Source organism: Diadema setosum, chromosome 18 (assembly GCF_964275005.1).
Source record: "Diadema setosum chromosome 18, eeDiaSeto1, whole genome shotgun sequence".
NCBI lineage: Eukaryota > Metazoa > Echinodermata > Echinoidea > Diadematoida > Diadematidae > Diadema > Diadema setosum.
Genome location: NC_092702.1, coordinates 32,361,349 through 32,382,898, shown reverse-complemented (window position 1 = coordinate 32,382,898; position 21,550 = coordinate 32,361,349). Strand labels below are relative to the sequence as shown.

General features: G+C 39.5%; 1 protein-coding gene across 1 annotated transcript in view; it reads right to left on the bottom strand.

The window, feature by feature from the left end:
• Positions 1-320: 320 nt before the first annotated feature.
• The window catches only part of LOC140241624 (xaa-Pro aminopeptidase 1-like), a 47,462-nt gene continuing 26,232 nt past the window's right edge, over positions 321-21,550 (bottom strand). Inside the window, 6 exon segments of the mRNA XM_072321363.1 lie at positions 321-497; positions 2,920-3,018; positions 12,223-12,299; positions 12,972-13,151; positions 19,392-19,461; positions 20,967-21,027. Coding sequence (XP_072177464.1) covers positions 378-497; positions 2,920-3,018; positions 12,223-12,299; positions 12,972-13,151; positions 19,392-19,461; positions 20,967-21,027 — 607 coding nt within the window. The 3' untranslated portion in view covers positions 321-377.

The window sequence follows — 21,550 nt, the reverse complement described above, 5'->3', positions numbered from 1 at the left end:
ACCCACATGCATGTGTCACACACAACTTCTCTTGCGGACACACTTCCTGATTAAGTCTGCATCATGACTCAAATAGACAACAATAAAAACAACACACGAAATTCTTCCGTCAAGATGTTTTGCGGCGATGTAGGGCAATATGTCAATCGGCTGCAACAATAGCAAAACACATTCACACTTAAAATACACTGAAACACAAACGCACACACACACAAATCATTGTAGTCCTTGATATCATGATATAGAAGAGAAGAACTCATCTTGTGCCCCCCCCCAAAAAAAAAAAAAAAAAAAAGGAAGAAGAATGAGAATAAGAAAAAGGAAAAAATGGCTAGTCTGGAGTCAAAAGATGAAGGATGGAGAGGACGAGAACACCATCAGCCGATTGGCTGCGTTTCCCGTAGCAACCACTTCAGCCCCTTCTCGCGTCCCTGCCTTTCCAGCTCTGCCCCAACGACCTCTCGGCATTTGCTGTGGTAGGTGTTCAGCCAAGAGACCTGTGCCAGGAGGGTTGAGAAATCAAATTGAAAGCCATCGATGGACCCTTCCAACATTACATAATGTGACCATGCATCACAAAGCCAACAAAAAGTAGCACGCCCTGATTTTACGTGAGGACTCAGAACAGGAAAAAAGAGTCAACCTAGTCAATCTTGAGTTTTTCATATTTTCTGAAAGATCAATTCTTCTACATTATGATAAAGCTTGGGATCATAAAAACAAATGGTAATAGCACTTTTAGCAGTATTCTTTTTTAAGAACACTAATTTTGGAGTATAGTGTGATGAGGGATGTCTTAGAGGCCCTGTTTCCTTTCTTAAATATCCTTTACACACTCTTCAATTTCAACTCTAATAAGTTGCGAAAGGATGATGCTACTGCTTTGAAAGTTGGTATTCGTAATGGATAGAATGTGTTAATAGAGAATGCTCAATTTCACCTTAATTTGGTAATGCCTTCACTGTTGTTAATGCGGTATTTTTCATCCTGTTTTTATTCTATTCATTGCATAGCTAGCACAGCTTGATAAGATTAAGCACTGGAATAGAACCTATATTTTGGAGTCTCTTTTGCCAGTACACATTTTCTAACACTGTGTGCTTTCTCTCTAACACTTAAAGGGGATGGCTAGTAACTGATCAGTGGGAATCAGTGGGAATCCGGGGGGATGATTGTTTCAATACTTGTGGGATTCATTTAAGAGTACATTATATATCTATTGTTGTGGGAATTTTTTTTTTTTTGCTTCAGAATGGTCTCATATTCAAGTAATGTGCAGTTTAATGGCTCCAGGCTAGCATGCCTGTACAGTGATGGGACATTAAACTGCACATAAACTGGAATATGAGACCATTCTGAAGCAAAAAAAAAAAAAAAAAAAAAAAATCACACAACAATAGATATATAATGTTCTCTGAAATGAATCCCACAAAAATTGGAACAATCATCCCCCAGCATTCCCACTGATTCCCACTGCTCAGTTACTAGCCATCCCCTTTAAATTGGTTAGGAAAGTCTGTTTCTATTGAGGTTATACATCATTTTAAAGCTTAAAATCTGCTCTTTCAGAATCTGCCCTTAACTAAAAATCCATGTCTGGCAACTTTTTTGTTGGTTTTGTGATGTAGGGTTACGTATGGAGAAACCTCACTACCAAACATACATCATATTATTCCCTGTAACCTCCCCAATGGTACAGTGAATGTGGAATATTTTGCTGTGTGGATGTGAATTTTGATCTGAACTAGACTATCATGCAAATGATAACATGCAAACATTTGTCAAGATCTTAGTTATGGCATGAATATTCTCTTATCTGCAACATTCATTGAAATTGAACCAAGTGCAAAATTTCAATCACATAAATGTCTTCACACTAAGATGTACATGACAGCATCACTGAAACAATGCCCTTTAAAGGGCTCCAGATATCCAAATGCACGTTGATTTGTGTTGATTTATGATACCCTCAACATCACTTTTGCTGTGAAATGAATATCTAGAAACATTCCATATATTTTTTTAACTATTTTTTCTTCTATTTTTCTTCAGATTACTTGGGAACGCCCACAAAAAAAATCCTTCCAAACCAATCAATATCAATATTCTTGAGATGACCTCATCTGTCAATCATTGATAAAGTACTGAAATGTTTAACAAAAGACATTGGAATGCACCTTCCCCTCCACTCAGCATAACTTGCATGTTTCTGTGATATTAATATGACTAACAAAAGACATGGTGAGGGATTTGATTTTTGATACTCAACCTGCATTTATTTTCCTGCTTAAGATCCACAGGGCAAAGCAGTCATTGCCAAAATTTATGGCAAGAATCACAGGTATAACTGATGCCTTCTTTTGGTTGTGTTTTGGTTTTTTACAGGTGTACCTCCACCAAGGAAGGAGGTTAAGTGATCATCAGCATTGGTTTGTGTTTTTTTTTGCAAAATAATTCAAAAAGTTGTGTACGGATTGAAATAAAACTTGCATAAAAAAGTTGACACAAGGAACACCTCATTCAATTTCAGTAGTGATCCGGGAATTTTTATGGATACATTGTATTTCATCTTTTGGCATATAAGGTCAACAAACTTGGGGTTCCAGCTGTGCGTACTGGAGGTTTACATACGTGCACTTAAGTTCCCGCTCTGCTCGGGCAAGATGCCATGCAATGACATATAAACATAAGGCTACTATTTTGGGAAATTGCATGCCTGTAAGGGTGGAAAATGAGTTGAGCAAGCCAGCACTGGTTTGGCGGAGGTCTGTGCTCTCCAAGTGCTTTTCTAGTTTTTGTAAGCATTGACATGGTGCTTAGTTATAAAAAGTGGGGCATTTCATGCCGCTCCCTGGCAAGATTCAAAGGGTACCATGAGGTACATGTACCCCTCACAGGATCTTTATCGAGTGTTCTTACCTCCTTCTCTGTCAACAGCGAGGGGTCTATCATCTTCACCTGGATAGGCACAAGGGTCACGGTGTCAAAGGTCACGACCTTCTTCCCATTGAAAGAGTGCTATGGTGGAAGAAACAAGAAAAAGCATACATGTGAATTGTGAATATATACATATACGGTATATATGTGTGTGTGTGTGTGTGTGTATCATATACAATGTATGTACATGTAGGCCCTATACGTGACTGTGCATTACAAACCAAAAAAAAGTCGCACCCCTTGATTTTACGAGGACTCAAAAAAGGTGAAACAAAGTCAATTTTGAGTTTTCCATATTTTCTGAAAGACTTATTCTTCTTCTACAGTACTTTATTCTTGAGTTTGGGATCATAAAATGAGTGGGAAAGTGGGTTTTGTAACTGTCAGTCCTTTGGTATACATACATTTTACCATTTTATTGGATAGATGACTTAATTATATATTTGTGAATAATTTCGCATGAAGTTCTAACTGGTGTTGTTCTAGAATGCTACGATGTAGGGCTGAAACCATATTTTGCACATCCATGTTGGTTTGACATAGACATCTGACTGAAGAAATGCAATCATGTACAGTAACCCACTTTATACACCGATCGCCTGAGATCGCAGCATGAGCCCTGAGTTAACGTATCACAGTCACTCCGTTCGCATCACCGTTATGGCGAGGTCTTGATAAGCATACACATATCGCAAATACAATTCGCAGAAGCAGCGCGTCTCGTCGGCCTGGAAAAGTGGCGACAACGTGGCAGAGTCATATTATCATCGTGGCACTATATCCCCTTCAGCGCAGGTTGAGCGTAGACAAAACATTGTGTAATTGCCTTGCTGGCCAAAAGTGGAGATGGAGGGCGACTGTGCCACGATTTGTGAATTTTTCACAGATCGTCATGGTCACCATGGTTGCCTTCCTAGTGAGATGGGGCCCTAATAAACATTCTAAAATCATATCATTGGTCACTAACAGAGCAAATACAGCCCCTTTCCCTCTGAAAGTACTTGTTGAGTGATCATTACAAAACTACTATAATCTGATGCAAAGGATACATATTATTTCTATTTCATGGAAAAACCAGGAGAGTGTTGTGAAGATTCTTGTGTACAGTTCGATGGTAGACAAGTGAGTGGATGGCATCTTCACTCATGCCGATTTCAATTTGTGGTTACAACTAATTCAATGTATTGTAAAACCAGAAATATTTGCAGGCATTTTCATTTCTCAAATTTCACGAGAGCCAAAATTTGTACAATTACATTGTATGCAAAAGTTCTTGTCTACACTATAATGCATCGGATGCCCAGGGCAATTTGCAAAAATTTTGAGCTGCTAAAAAAGGACATTGGCTCAAATTCTTTAAAATTTCATGCCACGAACATCTCTTGCTTTACATTATTACTTTTTCTTCGAAACAGTTTAAAGTTTCAAATTCCAGGGCTTTCACGTCACAATTTGAAGACATTTCTGCTATTACTACCACCTGACTTCACTTCACTTACAATGCCAACTACTGTAAAAGTGGATATTTTTGCGTGACAAATATTTTGCTCTCGGTCAGAAAAGAGTTTTGTGTGTTTTTAATTCCACAGAATCGAGATGTCAACTACTGGAACATATGGCACGCAAAAATATTCACGTGCTTTTATTTTTACACTAGTTTCTCGTTGCGTGAAATGCGCGAAAATTTCAACACTGCAAAAATTTCCACTTCTACAGTAACTAGGGAGTGAAACTCCAGGTTAAGGTCCTGTTTACCTTTGGGAGCAGTGATTTCAAAAATGTTCAAAATATCACGTTTGATGCATATGTGTAGGTCTGTTGCATCACAAAACATCCCACCATATAAAATCTTTGCAATAAAGCCTAAAATATAAGGAGATATCAGTATTTTTCTCAATAAATCATAACTGCAGATTGTTTAGTCTGGAAACATCTTTATTATAACTATTGTTCACATTTTGTGTTTCTAACAACACTTAAGATCGATTATACGGATTCAAATTTTTACAGTGGTTGTTTCTATCCCTAACTAACATTTTAGAACTATTTTAAAGCATTAATGATGGGTTTGTGTTTCATCTGCAAATGGTAGATCATGCCTTTAAGACGGTATCCCTCTCCTCTCCCATTCCTCCCTGCCCTCCAAATGATTCCCAATCATTACAAGAAGAAAAATATGGAAAAAAAAAGAAAAAGAAAAGGCATTTGTAAGTGGATGCCTGTACCATTGAGAATAAGCTTAATACTGTTGGACTTCGGTTCTCCCCTAAAAGTTTCATTAATCATATAATTGTAGGGTTTCCTTAGCTACCTTGATATACTAGTAGACTATGACGTGCACGGTGTACTTTCACTGGGTCAGAGTAAGAATCACCGCGGTTCACTAGCACTGATATATCGTTCTCTGCAACGTCTTGTGAAATACGTCTGGAGAGGGAGCAAGGATTCTCTGGATGTCTGTGATTACCGTGCATGTGAATGAATGAAGACTGCACTTTAGAGGGAGCTGTCCTTTTTCAAATAGAGTCAGGCGTTTTGTAAACGAATCATGCTCCTTGCAGCTTAGAAGGGGGAGGATTTGTAAAGTGCCAACCGTGCATTTAGTAAATGCAGGAAAATTAATTCAAACACTGGTATTTGGCAAAAGTTTGAATATTATCTGGCAATCTGTTCCATAGTGCGAACTTGTACAGTTTTTGCTAACCCGTGCCATACTGAATTCTGAAAGCACCATAGACATAATACACAGACCACCCGGGTCCCGTAGGGAATGGGTTGATGTTATGTGCTGTCCTTGCTAATAAAATTGAAACTCTCTGACAAAAAAGTAGAAATACCAAGAGATCTGATTAATATCATGCAAAACTACACTCACTATGGAAAATAGTTTACATACACATGAAAACTGATATCTATCTTTAATAAACAATGTGTCTTGCAGGTATACAAATTTCAGCAGTCACAGGTCCCAAATTTCAAATAAAGACCTCCAAAACTGAAGAAGTCACTCAAACCACGAGATTTTATCATTTTATGTAAAATAGATTACATCACAATGCATCAACTGACATTTCTCAAGTCACAATCTTTAATGAAATTTAGAAGGCTCTCAACTCCACAAGATTTTAAACATGTATGTTTTCATCCACAAAATGGCATTATCATGGCAACACATTGTTCTTGCAAATGTTAACAGTGATAGTATACAGTTGCAGCATCACATGTATCAAATTCATTTTTCAAATAACAAGAAAGTTAACTCAATTTACAGCATGGCTGTATGATCTTCATAAAAAAAAATGAAAAAAAATAAAAAAAAAATCTGTTACCATGAAAAACATGTTGTTGACACTGATAAAACATAGAGCTTGCAGACCCATATACTACAGCAATCGTCGATATGTGCCGAATGAGAAAGTTAGCTCAATTCACCATTTTTTGTGTATGATTTTTGTTCAAAAAATGCCATGGCCATGGAAATGCACTGTTCAACATTGATAAAAGATGTAACATGCACATCTACACATGGACATACTATGTATAATGGTCACATTCAAGTAATACCGGTAGTGGTTTCAATTATGCACCATATCCCACATGGCCAATTATCCCTTCCTTCTAATAATCCCCCACCAAAAATAAAAAAATAAAAATGATGCTGGCTGAGTCAATGTCCCCTAGAAAAAGCCAGACGTGGACCATCACATTAGCTGGCATTGCATGAAGTGTTCCTATGTCTGTGTTCAATGTCATGTCCACGATCACTTAAAAATAGACCTTCCAACCTTTCTGACTGAAAAAAAATGGATGATTTGGCTCAAAAGAAGGAAAGAAAGAGCAATTCTCATAGGAGTGAGTAGTAAAATTATCAAGAAAAATATGAAAATTCTATTGCAACAAGAGCTGGGAATGGTCAAAATTCAGATTCTTTCCTCCAAATTCAGAATGGTTGGGAGGTCTGTTTAAAAAGATCCTGAAGCTCTTTTGAAGAAATTGGAAGCAAAACTGAAGTTTTGCGAGGGATTTTGCAGTGTTTGGATTTCCTACACACATGTTTGGTGTTTGTCATCAATCTTAACCTATCTTTTTTTTTCTTTTTCTTTTTTTTTTTTTGCTGCTGCTGCTGCTGTTGTAGGGATTTCTTGAAGCTATGTGTAAATTATAATATTTACGCATGAAAGGTCAGGTCCTTGTCAGTATCTGGCATTTACATGTTATTTTGATTCTGTTTGGCCTTTGGCATTTGGGATTCTCTTCACAAAGTTTGGCTTGTTTGTTTGTCTGTGTGCAAAATGACTCAAATAGTTGTGAACACATTGGGATAAAACTTACAGGAAAAGTTGATGATGACAAGAGGAATAGATGATCAAATTTTGGTTGTGATTAGGGATTTTTTTTTATGAATTTGTGAAGGATTTTGTATCTTTTGGCAATTAAGGTTAATGAACAATGCAAGTATTTCAGGTTCGCACGCGTGCACTTAAGCACATGCTCTGCTCAGGTTAGGGCTGCGTAGCTGGAAGCTACGCAGAAGGATTTTGAAGGATTTTGAAGGATTTTGTATCTTTTGGCAATTAAGGTTAATGAACGATGCAAGGATTTGAGGTTTGCATGCGTGCACTTAAACACATGCTCTGCTCAGGCTAGGGCTGCGTAGCTGGAAGCTGATGATGTAAGTAACAGGCTTCTACAATATATATTAGGAAATCGCATGCTTGTATGGGTGGAAATGAGCTGCTTGGTGGCTGTCTGCACTTTCCCGGTGCTTTACTAGTTGATATGGCATTAATGACAGTTAACCCGCTGAAGATGGTTTGAATTTGCTACAACATGTATTTCCCACAGACGCTTGCCCAAGCATACTCGGGATTCGTCCTCAACAGGTTAAAGCGGACCAATTGAATAAGAAAACACACAAATTACACCAAGCATAGAAATTTATCTCTGAACAAAATTCAGACAGAGGGGCATGCTATGCCACAGGATACAGATGTAAAATGTGCAAAGTCTGATCCCTATTCCACATTCAATGCAGTCTTACTTACTTGCTAGCAAGCATTCTCCAAAACTTATCCTTGGAGCCAACATACAACTGTATCAAATAAGAATCTTTTTATCGCATTTATCTCCAAGTTGAATTATCCTTCGGGTTTATGTCAGGTTCAAGTGTGTGCGTGTGTGTCACACACACACACACACACTGCTATACTAGTAGCTTCTGACCATTCAAGCATTGAGAATTAAGGGTTTCTGGGATGAACACTGAACTAAGGCTTTCTATAGCTTAGTCTGTAAAGCACCGGGCTAGAAATCCGGAGGTCTCGGGTTCGAATCCTCTGGAATCCCTTTTTCTTTGCTCATTTTTCCACTACTAAAACAGAATCTGATAATTTCCCAGAGGCAGCCGTCAGTAACTCTCTACTAGCTTGTGACTTCGAAAGTACAATCTAGCAGTCAGATTGCAACTCAATCACTTGCTTAAAGGTGCCAGCATCAATTGAAGTAAAGACAAAACCAACTTCACACGATTCAAAAAACAACAGAAAAAAAAAAGGACAGTAGGTCATCTAAACACTTTTGCATATTCGTATACAGCCAGCAGCAAGATTTGACAAAGACCTCTGACTTATTACAGCCATCACCGTCATGCAAAAAAATGGTCAATTTATGTCTATCCCCATTCACCAACTACCATCGTATATAAATAAAATTCTTATAGTCCCTCTACTGCCCTCTACTGTTCATAGTCAGGCTATGCACCAATAAATGCATGTGCATTCTAATACTGTAAAGCCAGAAATGTTCATGTGTATTCTGAATTTGCACATTTTGTGAGAGCCAAGATTTGCAAATTTAAACTGCTCTATAAAGTTCTTCTACACTTTATGCAATGAATGCCAGTGGCAATTTGCAAAAAAAAAAGACAGTCGGCTCTGTGTAGCTTATGAAAAAACTAGAAATGTCGCTACGGCGACTGGTGTATGCCTCCGCCATAATGCATGGTTCTCCTAATAGGTCTATAGTACAATGTCTTGACAATGTGTGATGACAGTTTCACACAATTGGCAAAATATTAAAATGACAGGTTTGCCACAAATGTGCCGAATGTTCACTTTCCTAGAACTAGGTTCAATTGGATGAATGATTAAAACGTCAGAGTGCAGGTATTTGGGGGAACTGATGATTTTCACTTGACTTTTGACCCTTTTACAAGTTTATGCATTGAGTAATTTTCAAGGTATTGAGAAAAAGTATAATTTCAGTATCAAATGGTAAAATAGTATTATCGAAACCTGGCCTTTGACCTTTGACCCCACGGTTCCAAAGAGAATCACTGTTAGGTCGAACATGCATAAATATGTAAGTTTCATGACAATACCTTGAGTTACTTTTGAGATATGGAGGAAAAAGTGCAATTTAGCACTTTCACTTGACCTTTGACCTTTTGACCTTTGACCTTTTGGCAACAAACTTCCCACAGAATATATATTGGGTTATACATGCATACATCAAGTTTTAAAAAAGTCCTTCAGGCATTGCATAAATATAAGGAAAGTAGTTATATTTTGAGGAGTTGACCTTGACCTTTGACCCCCTGACCTTTGACCCATGACCCCCAACTTCCCTAGATAATCACTGCCCATCGGTACAAGCATACATACTAAGTTCCATGAAGATACCTTGAACCATTTGCGAGATATGGAGAAAAACATGAAATTTCAATTTTTTTTCACAAAATAACCTGTGACCTTTGACCTTTGACCCTGTGACCCTAAAATCCACACAAAGTATCATCCCCCAAGGATATACCCTCATACCAAGTTTGATGCAAAACCACCACACGGTTCTTGAAATATTGACAAAAACAAAACGGGACTGACGGACGTACGGACGTACGGACGGACGGACGACCCGAAAACATAATGCCTCCGGCCACTTCGTTGGCGGAGGCATAAAAAAAATTCATGACACAAAAACACCTTGCTTCACATTACCCTATACGAACATGACATAGCCAAGAGAGAGCCAAAGGGTTAACATCCTACAGTACTGTATATTAACTCTATTTCCCCCTCATTCCCCCATCCACCCTACCCCATTTGTTAATCCATCTCCCCCTTCTACTCTCCTAGTAGCTGTGACACTCTTCACACAGCCACTGTTAACCCGTTGAGGATGGACTGATTTTGCTAAAACATGCAATTCCCATAGACACCTGCCCAAGTATACTCGAGACTAGTCTTCAATGGGTTAGATATCAAGCACGGATCTCATACACTTGCCTGCAGAAACTATTGATTTTTCCTCTAAAATAGACATATACACTAGTATGCATTTAAAGAAATGAGTGAAATAATGCTGTGATAACAGGATGTCAGTTGAAAATGTAAAAAAAAATAGCCAAAAAGGTACACCAACAGTATTGTAATCCAAGAACGTATCTAATCCTGGTTTCTATGTAATGTTTAACAGGTAATTACTGGGTACCTATAATTCTCGCTATCGCCAATGACGTAAAAAGTACCCGGATGTTGATTTAAGCGTCATTTACGGTGCATTATGGGATAGTCCGGTAGCAAAGTCACTTCCGTTCGCACGCGCGTGATACGTGACTAATGCTATTTACACACACAACCGACTGTACTCTACGTGTACTTCCGGTTTTCTCGACTTGAATTACAGCTTTAATATGATTTGAAATTTCTCCATTCTTAAGAAATTGCTGTTAATACGACTATTGGTTGTTGCTGCGAAGCTGCCATGTGTTGTTCGCACGACAATAAATGAAAAAAATCTGCAGAAATAGGACCCTTACTGGCATGCGAGACGTGACATGGCCGCGTGGGTGAAGTTTGCGGGTGACTCCACAGCGCAGTACGTGCACGCGTGACTTACTAGTAGTGGTAGTAGCACTAGGTAGTAGGCCTAGTGCCTACGTACATTGTACGTACTGTACTTACTTGGAAGAAGTTGCTTCGGAGACAGGATAAGTTCGAGATCACTGTTCGTTCCCGATTGTGTTCGCGACATTTCGACAGAGAACCAATAAAAAAAAAAAGATGGGCATTCTATGACGATATCCAGGTGGGTGAATATTTTCCAGCATATTTTCAGCGTATGCACAGATGACTTGATGTGCACATCGATCGCATGATCAAGCAGTACGTTGTACCGGTATGTGTTAGCTTATGCGCTGCGTGCAGTGGTGCATGCTAATGCAAGGCCGGCCGCCGGCGGGGACTCGACTACAGTGTACGAGTATGACAGGCCTGGCCACTCGCTGGCTCGGGCGGTAGAGCCGCCTACTGTACTAGTATCCGTGGTCGGCGCGGCGCTATAGGTAAGGTACACGTACGCGCACGCTAGCATTCTGCAAATTATGCTCCGCGCCGGAAGTGCCCTTGCTACCAAGTGCACTAAATCTTGGCGAAAAAGCCACATCCGGGTACTTTTTACGTCATTGGCGATAGCGAGAATTGACAAATGATGACATAAATGGTATTCCGGGGTACCACATAAAAATCAGCCATTTTGTTGAATTATCATTTTTTTTTTAAGGTTGTACCCTGGGTGCCAAAAAGTGGGAAATCATTTTGGTGCTGGAGCTAGCGCGCACTAGCCACTGCACTGCACTACACTGCACTGTACTGAAGCACACACTATTGCTAGCACAGCGTACCACGCATGCATAGTATAACATGCAGTGGCATGGGAATGTCTATGTACACTTTTTGCATTTCTCTGCGGCTGTCCTTGAGTGGACATGAGGTGGCGCTACACAAGTGGTACCCCGGGGTACAATGGTACCTCGGGGCAACACGTGATGCAACAAATCGACAATGCAGCAGTCTCCACTGATACTCCTCGCAAGTGTGAATGGCATGCAGCTTGTTGAAAAACACGGCGACTAGGGAACGCTTAATCATCACGTAATGTTCTATACACCAACTCTTGTACCACTACGGCTCTTCAGGAATAAAAGTTGGGTATTCTGATCTAATTGATTTCACACTTTTGATCCCAAAATATTCCAAAACAACTCATTACCATTTAAAAAAAAAAATCCCATCATAAAACAAGTTTCTTGGTAGATCCTTTCGATGTACTGCAAGCAAATTCTAAGTGGTGGAAGATGGATTTTAAGCAATTCTGAGAACTACGCTTTAGCTTTAACCCATTGAGAATGGACGGATTTTGCTATAGCACAAATTTCCTATAGACACCTGCCCGAGCATTCTCGGGACTTCTCATCAACAGGTTTAATAACACCAATTCATGTCTTACCTTTGTCTGAACAGGCACAGCTTGGACAATATTCTCTATCCTGATACCAAAGGCACCATCTTCATAGTAGCCAGGTTCTGATAGGATATGAATGAGGACAATAATTAGGTGGAAGTTTTCTCATCCAGAATCAATCTATGAATTTGTCTCTTAACTATTACCCATAAATTTGTTACATTATAATCCTTGTGATATCTAGTCAATAAAACCTTAAAACTATGGGATTATAGATGTTTCATGATTCATTTCTGAATTCCCTCCCCCCCCCCTCCCCCCCCCCCCCCGCCCCTTCAAATATTTTTTTTCTTTGTACTTTGTGATAAGCAACACTTCTTTGATCCTACAAGTTTGATTTATGATTTTATCATGCTTCTCTGGCTTTTGCTTGCTTTGATTTCACACAATATTAATATGTTACATTTTTTTTTTTCTAATTGTGAGTGTCAAAAGGGTATATTTGTCTCATTGTTCCAAGTTGCTGAGAATTGATCATTCACTTGTTCTCCTTTTCACTTGAAAACTGTGACAGACAAAAATTGAATTTGAAATGGGATCATATCAAGCAGAACCCACTGAGCATGCAAGTCTTCTAGTTGTTACGGACCTGGTTGTGGAGCACTCCTAAATACTGCTTCAGGAACATCAAGGAAACACAGATATGTCATAGAGTTTCTTTAATTTGGCTTTGAGGATTGGTATGGATTTGGGATTATAGTCCAATCACAACTATTTGAGACTATTCAGCTCACCATCAGACATGAAAATGCCAGCCTCCAGGGGTGCCTCTGACCCCGCGCCGACCCGGTAGCTGATGAGGTGTGGCGCTTCGTGGACGTTGAGGAAGGAGCCGATGCCATGCCCAGTGCCGTGCATGTAGTCCAAGCCCACCTCCCACAAGAACTGCCGGGCAAAGGAGTCGAGAAGGGCCCCTTGATGGAGAGACAAAGAAGCAGAAAGAGAGAGTGTGTCTTGAAATGTCTTCTTGTTACCCTTTTTGTCTCTTCATTCTCCCGGCAATACTGTGGCCATGACCGTGGCGTAGATGCATAATTTGTGAATAAATACAAGTCTACCATTCAACCGCGTTCTACTGCAAGTCTGCTTTCTGTTCCTGCTTAACCCGTTCCTTCCGCAATTCTCTGAGTGCCTTTAATGCCCCCCAAATGAGATTCCTTTTGCCCGTCAACAGAGAGGCAGACAGGTTGGTAATCCACCTGTATAAAAGGCAGTCAAGCGGTACATTGCATCCCCCTTTACATGGTCAACTACATGTGCCGGTGAACAATGGAAATATTATCGATTGGGTGTGAGGTACGAATAGAGCCTGCGCTGATGAGCTCACAGAATCTTTTGTTCTACACAAATCCAGGCACCTGAATGAGGTGACTGGGGTCAGGGAACACAGAAATCTACCTGATCTCAGCCTTGATTGCTATGTACACGTACATGTTCGCACGAGTTTACAGGTAAATAATACTGTGAAATACTGTAACACGAGGAATGTTCGCGTGCATTTTAATTTCGCGAATTTCGCGAGCGCCAAGATTCGCGAAATTAAAATGCACGCGAAAGTTCTTGTCCACACTATATGCATTGAATGCCAGTGGCAGTTCGCGAAAATTTCATGCCGCAAAAAAGGCTGTCAGCTCCAATTCGCGAAAAATTCATGCCGCGAATATATCATGTTTTACAGTACGCATTTTTCAAACAGGAGAACAAATCCTGATGGAAAAAACTCTGATCCTTATATCAAACCCACTTTTCTGGGCATTTTAACACAAAGAAACATGAATTTAGGCCACGAAAGCAGGCACTTTTGTCTTCATTTTGGGAACCTGGTATACCAGGTTCCCGTATATCAGTTGCTCCCATGGGAACCTTGTATACCAGGTTCCCGTAAGGAAAGGGTTAAGTTAAACACTCGTTGGCTGATAAGACCAGTGGATGTGATTAGAAGAAAGTTCAGCATAACTGGTGCTGTCAATCGCTGTCAATCAAGTCCTGTAGGTCATTTGATCCATAGTGGACTTGTTTATGATCTGCAGAGTCCTTAATAATGAAGTCTGTAAGTGTGAAATCCTTTCACACTCTATTATTACCAATCAGTGTTGGTTCATTACCTAGTATTACTTTGTTTGGCAGTCATTTTTTTAACAAACTCCTATTTGCTAAATTCCATGTTGCATGAATCACAAACATGCATAGGGATGGAAAGTAGTTTGAAAAGTAGTTCTTACTGGGAGGAAAAAAAAGAAGGAAACATTTCAGACTGATGGCCAAAATATAAAAGGACCAAAAATATTGACCCAGAGACATGCCATATTAAAAAGTATAGCAAGAAAATGCAGTGGTATGTGGTTGCACATAGCCACCTCCAAAACACATTTTTCAGGAGCACCAGGCATCTCACACAAATGTGACCCGCTACAACAAAAAGATCTGAAAGTCTGGGGAGAACAATTTTCTGAAAATGACATGACATTATTCCCTTACTCTTCCACTTTAATTTCATACATAACACAACTCATAAAGGTACTCGGTTGCAGAGATATTGATGATTTTATTAGCGCATGTCAAGTGGTTGAGGAAATCAGGGTTTCGAGAAATACGCCTTCAAAGTTTTCCTTCCGACGCTAACATGATCAAGGGGAGGCGAGACAGTTTTCACCGCTTGACAATAAAAGGTATGCTCCTAGCGACCTCCGCAATGTTCATTCAAGCTTAGCGCCTGCGGTCTACGCATGACCAATCAGTAGCCAGGGTGGCACGAACTGACCAATAAGGTCACTCCCTCGTTGCTAGGAGCAGAGTCTAGCTGTGGTGCTAAATCAAAATCTTCGGACACGTTTCTGTTCCGTTGAAAGTCGGAAAATCATGGCCTAGAAAAACGCCAATTTCTTGCCTTTCCATTGATCATTTAGATTCGAAATTTCATCAGATGATAGACGATACATTAGACTACAACATTATGCCAAAAACAGAAATCTGATTGTTTTGACCAATTGTGATGATCGGACTTCAACCTCGATTTTTCTTGGCTCAGTCATCAACGACTTTAGGATCCTTTTGTTGTGGCGGGTCACAAATGTTGTGCATTTCATGCCCAGATCCTTCTTTTCCACAGCGACAACTGCGAGAATTAATACATGCACTGTATACTGTCCTTTAATGTTACTGCTGAAAGCTATATTACACTTCCCGAACGTGGCCTCCACCAATTCTCTTGATATGAAATGTCGTATAAAAGGCTTGCGCGATTGTTTGGTTTTTATCTTGAATTGTATGTGTGTCATTTATGACAGTATTTTTTTAAACTAGAGGAGAAACCACATAACAGTATATTCTCTTTATTTTATGTAAGCACTTGACTGTTGCTATGGCAATTATTTGATTCAAACTATACCAAGGCTATCATGTGATGTCCCTGAAGAATGATTTTTTGAAACTGCACTGTCAACAATGACAGAAATGTATATTTTCTTTCAATAATTTCTACATGTGCTCCATGAAAAATCAGAAATAAGAGAGGTAAAAATGAATGATTCCCTGCAATGTAAGTTTTCTTGCCTTACTTCCTCTGATTTGTTAACAATAAAGTATATCATGTTGAAAATCTGCTTTAAAAAATAGTATAATATACTTTTTTTTTCATGTTTCCACCTATGCCAGATAATATTCACAGTCTGAATCCCCATCACAAGAGGAAAAAAAAAAATATCCAGTTTAAAGAAACAGACCATAGCTCTACCAGTATGCTATACAGCTGTGAATTCACACTGTTCTTTTCCCACCAAAGCACTTTTAGGTTTTGTGAATAATACCCGGGTACTAAAAAAGGTAATATCTTACTGGCATATCATCTAGAGCCCCACTTCTCAACCAGTGGGCTGCAAAGCTTCTGCAGGTGGGCAGCGATGTCAGCCAAAAAAATAATATAACACTAGAAATGTCGCTACGGCGACTCGAATGCCTCCGCCATAATGCATGGTTCTCCTAATAGGTCTATAATACAGTGTCTTGACAATGTGTGATGACAGTTTCACGTAATTGGCAAAATATCAAAATGACAGGTTTGTCACAAATGTGCTGAATGTTCACTTTCTTTGAACTAGGTTCGATTGGATTGAATGACTAAATTGTCAAGAGTGTAGGTATTTGGGGATTTGAGGATTTTTATTTGACATTTGACACTTTTACAAGTTTACGCATTGAGTAATTTTCAAGGTATGGAGAACTAGAAATGTCGCTACGGCGACTGGTGTATGCCTGCGCCATAATACATGGTTCTCCTAATAGGTCTATAGTACAATGTCTTGACAATGTGTGATGACAGTTTCACACAATTGGCAACATATTAAAATGACAGGTTTGCCACAAATGTGCTGAATGTTCACTTTCCTAGAACTAGGTTCAATTGGATGAATGATTAAAACGTCAGAGTGCAGGTATTTGGGGGAACTGATAATTTTCACTTGACTTTTGACCCTTTTACAAGTTTATGCATTGAGTAATTTTCAAGGTATTGAGAAAAAGTATAATTTCAGTATCAAATGGTAAAATAGTATTATCGAAACCTGGCCTTTGACCTTTGACCCCACAGTTCCAAAGAGAATCACTGTTAGGTAGAACATGCATAAATATGTAAGTTTCATGACGATACCTTGAGTTATTTTTGAGATATGGAGGAAAAAGTGCAATTTAGCACTTTCACTTGACCTTTGACCTTTTGACCTTTGACCTTTTGGCAAGAAACTTCCCACAGAATATATATTGGGTTATACATGCATACATCAAGTTTTAAAAAAATCCTTCAGGCATTGCATAAATATAAGGAAAATAGTTATATTTTGAGGAGTTGACCTTGACCTTTGACCCCTGACCTTTGACCCATGACCCCCAACTTCCCTAGATAATCACTGCCCATCGGTACAAGCATAAATACTAAGTTCCATGAAGATACCTTGAACCATTTGCGAGATATGGAGAAAAACATGAAATTTCAATTTTTTTTTCACAAAATAACCTGTGACCTTTGACCTTTGACCCTGTGACCCTAAAATCCACACAAAGTATCATCCCCCAAGGATATACCCTCATACCAAGTTTGATGCAAAACCACCACACGGTTCTTGAGATATCGACAAAAACAAAACGGGACGGACGGACGGACGGACGGACGGACGGACGGACGGACGGACGACCCGAAAACATAATGCCTCCGGCCACTTCGTTGGCGGAGGCATAAAAGAGTGTAATTTCAGTATTAAATAGTGAAGTATTAGCATTTAAATCTGGCCTTTGACCCTTGACCTTTGACCTCAAAGTTCCAAAGAGACTCACTGTTAGGTAGAACATGCACAAATATGTAATAAGTTTCATGATGATACCTTGAGTTACTTTCGAGATATGGAGCAAGAAGTGAAAATTAGCACTTTCACTTGACCTTTGACCTTTTGGCAAGAAAGTTCCCACTGAATATCTACTGGGTAATACATGCATATAACAAGTTTCAAGAAAAATCCATTACAGGCATTGCATAGATATGAGGAAAGTTGTGACATTTTGTGGAGTTGACCTTGACCTTTGACCCCATGAACGTTGACCTATGACCCCCAACTTCCCTAGATAATCACTGCCCATCATTACATGCATATATATATATATATACAGTTAAACTCGCATAAGTCGATCTTCTCGGGACTGAGCAAAACACATCGACTTAGGCGATTTTCGACTTGTGCGTAAGTCGAAAAAAAAATCGACTTACAGTTTCACCACAGGGACATACATGTATGTTTAATGTACATGTATGTTGTCTACTCTGGAGCCGAGAGCTGGAGCGGTGTGCCGCAGCACGGGTCGCCCAGCAGGGCCGCGGCTAACTTTGCATGGACAGTGCATTAGTATTGGCACAGGTCCGATTACTTTACACCCTTGTTAAACCTTGGGGAAGTGAATATGAACGATATTTGAGCAGTGATTGATTCCAGTTTACCATACCGTGGCTTGAAATGCGTGTAGAGGTGCAATTCTGATTTACCCGTGCCCGTAACTTTTCCCCGTACTTTCCGCTTTGAAAACTCAGCAGCTTCATCCATTATACCACTCCACTGCACAGCGCTGCAAATGCCAGGCTACATGTACACTGCAAGCTCAATACTGTACATGTAAATGAACGCATGTGTACTGTACGAACGCTGTACGTACGTAGCGCGACAGCTGACAGGGCTGTACCAGCGGACCTCCAAATACGAAGAGAGTTAAACGATCCCATGCGATCGCTTTGAATTTTGATTTTAGATCATTTTTTTTTTGTCACCTCAAACTCATCTGACAAACAAAATAATGATGAGTAATAAATAATGAATAATAAATGACAGTGATTTATTACACAATAAAATCTTATTCGACTTAGGCACAGTGAATTCAATGGTTTTTCCGTGAAAGTGTTCTTGGAATTTCATCGACTTAGGCGAGTATTCGACTTACAAAATTCGACTTGTGAGTGAATTAATACACGTACGTCAATGGGGAGAAATCGGGACTTTTTAAAATCATCGACTTACGCGATTATTCGACATATGCGACGTCGACTTAGGCGAGTTTAACTGTATATATAAGTTCCACGAAGATGCCTTGAACAATTTGCAAGATATGGAAAAAACATGAAATATCAACAGTTTGACTTGACCCTTGACCTTTGACCTCATGACCCAAAACTCTCTCTGAAGAATCTTTATTTGGTAGTTCATATATACACTAAGTTTCAAGAAAATACCTTCTGGCATTGCATGGATATGGGGGAAATAGTGAAATTTTGAGCATTTGACCTTGACCTTTTGACCTTTAACCTTGAGCATGTGCACCCAAAAGTTGACAGGCACAACTTTGCCCACTCATACATATACATGCCAAGTTTCATTAACATACCTCAAACGGTTTTATAATTATGCTGTCCACAAAATTGATTACGGATGGAAGGACGGACGGAGGCATAAAAATGATTTGTACTCAATCTCCTGGGCCTTAAAAAGGTTTGTAAGAACCAAACTGGCCCTCCGGTTGTAAAAGGTTGAAAAGCGCAGCTCTAATGCATGGTCTTGCCTTTGTGCAAGGAGCTGATTTGGCTGGTACTGTGTAATGTTAGAAAAATTTGTTTTGAATCTTACCTCTTGTTCCTTCAGGGAATATAATGGAAGCCAGCGAGATCACACCTTTCAAGACCCTTGTGAAACACTCCTAGATCAGAAACATAGTACAAGCCCATAAGCAATTATGGAAGCATTCAGTTTGTACATATGCACTTCTTAAAAGAAAAAAAAAATAGAACCATCAAATATTTCTTTAAGAAAAACTACTTCAGCTTTTTGCAAATGTTAATAAATGACAATGAACGAGCTCCAAGTGAAACTATAGTCTTTAAGTATATATTAGACTGCTATTTCAGTAATAAAACTAAAACAAATGAGATTATAGGCTGCAAAATTTCAAATCATTTCCAAATGTTGCACATGCGTGAAAATGGTCAGGAATTTCACTGTATCAGCAGATATTTCTAACTTTAATCTCACTTTTCCATTCAAAATGATTGCATCTGCAAAGTACAATTTTTTTCTGTCAAAATATGATGCATACTTTTCTGCCATTACTCATGGCCAAGAATATACTCCAGTGCAAAGGTCACAGGTCAATCAGCTGACCAGTAGCTACCTACAAAATGTATGGTTACTTTAACTCTTTATATTAAATGGGTTAGTCAAATACTGGTTAGTGATTGGCTAAACACAGTCACGTGATGGAGGAACATTCGTTATGTTCGCCAATGGGAGAACATTTTTGTAATGTTCTTCAATGGGAAAACATTTTCACGTAACAAATGACAGAAGGACCCGCGCACAGTGAATTTGGCAAGTGCGTTGTGCTGGTGGTTGACGTTGACGTATTTGATGCATTTGACTTACCCATATAATATAACAGATGATGATTTTTGTTGTCAGGAACATGTACCAAACGTTCCACCCTCAGGGTTTGAAATGCTATTTCGGCAGGCTATAAGTCCCTCAACTTCGTCTCGGGACGTATAACCTCCCTCAATAGCATTTCAAACCCTTCGGGTGGAACATTTGGTATGTTCCCTCCCCCGCCAGTCATCATCTATATAATGTGCCATGGTGTAAACCCCCTGTGTGTAACATTATTCTGAGACAGCAGCGTAGTCATGCTTTGGGGAACATCTCGTTTTTCAAATCTATGAAACTCTTACAGATTTGTGTTACCCTGGACATGTAATGAGCAAAGTTGTAGAGAAAATGTCGAGCTGTGCTCTGATGTAAATTGTATGACATATCCATGCCATGATTAATTTTTCTTTCAAATGACCAGTAGCTACATTATTCATCTTAGAGGCATGACTTTTGTACACACAACAGTGACAGAAACTTGCAAATCTGGTAGGAAGCACTGCTTCATAGTCAATCACTACCGGTACATAAAATGGAAGCTACATATGTCCAGAATAGAATCATGAGAGACGCTTTCATTGCACTGTGGCATTTGGCTATTTATTGATCGGTTTGGGTAGATTTGTGCGTTTGAGCAGAATACGCGAAATTGGCATGCCGTCGACTGAGTCAGGCATGCAAATGTGGCACATAAAGAGTTAAGTGGCCTGTCATCTCACAGAACTTTGGAGTTCCAGACAGCAGTAGCCATATGGCAGGCAAACATTGCATTGACTTCTATACCTTCTGATGTTGAGTTGGTGTTCCAAAGTGGAGAGTTCTCGTCACATCGGTTGTCCCATCCCTTTAAGAAACAAGAGGCACAATCAAGTCAAGTTTGCCGGGCAATCAAATCCAATCCACAGATAGCTCTTTTGTTTTTATTGTTAGGTGATGAAACCCAGAAGTGGCACCAGGAGTTGCGCTGAAGGCCCTTTTTTTTTTTTTTTTGCTTGCTTGTTAGCTGATAAAACCCGAAAGTGGCACCAAAAGGATACTGCAAAACATGATATATTCGCGGCATGAAATTTTCGCGAATTGGAGCTGACAGCCTTTTTCATGGCATGAAATTTTCGCGAAGTGCCACTGGTGTTCAATGCATATAGTGTAAACAAGGCGCTCGCGAAATTCGCGAAATTAAAGTGCACGCGAAAATTCCTCGTTTTACAGTAAAATGGCCCCTGTCACCCCCCCCCCCAACTTTTGAAAACGTGGCGCCAGTCATGCTTTTGCCTTCCTGCTAATCATGTTGATGTTTAAAAGGAAACGACTCCCCCTACAAATTTGTAGCATCCCTGATGGCTTCACTCCAACATAAAGTAGACAAC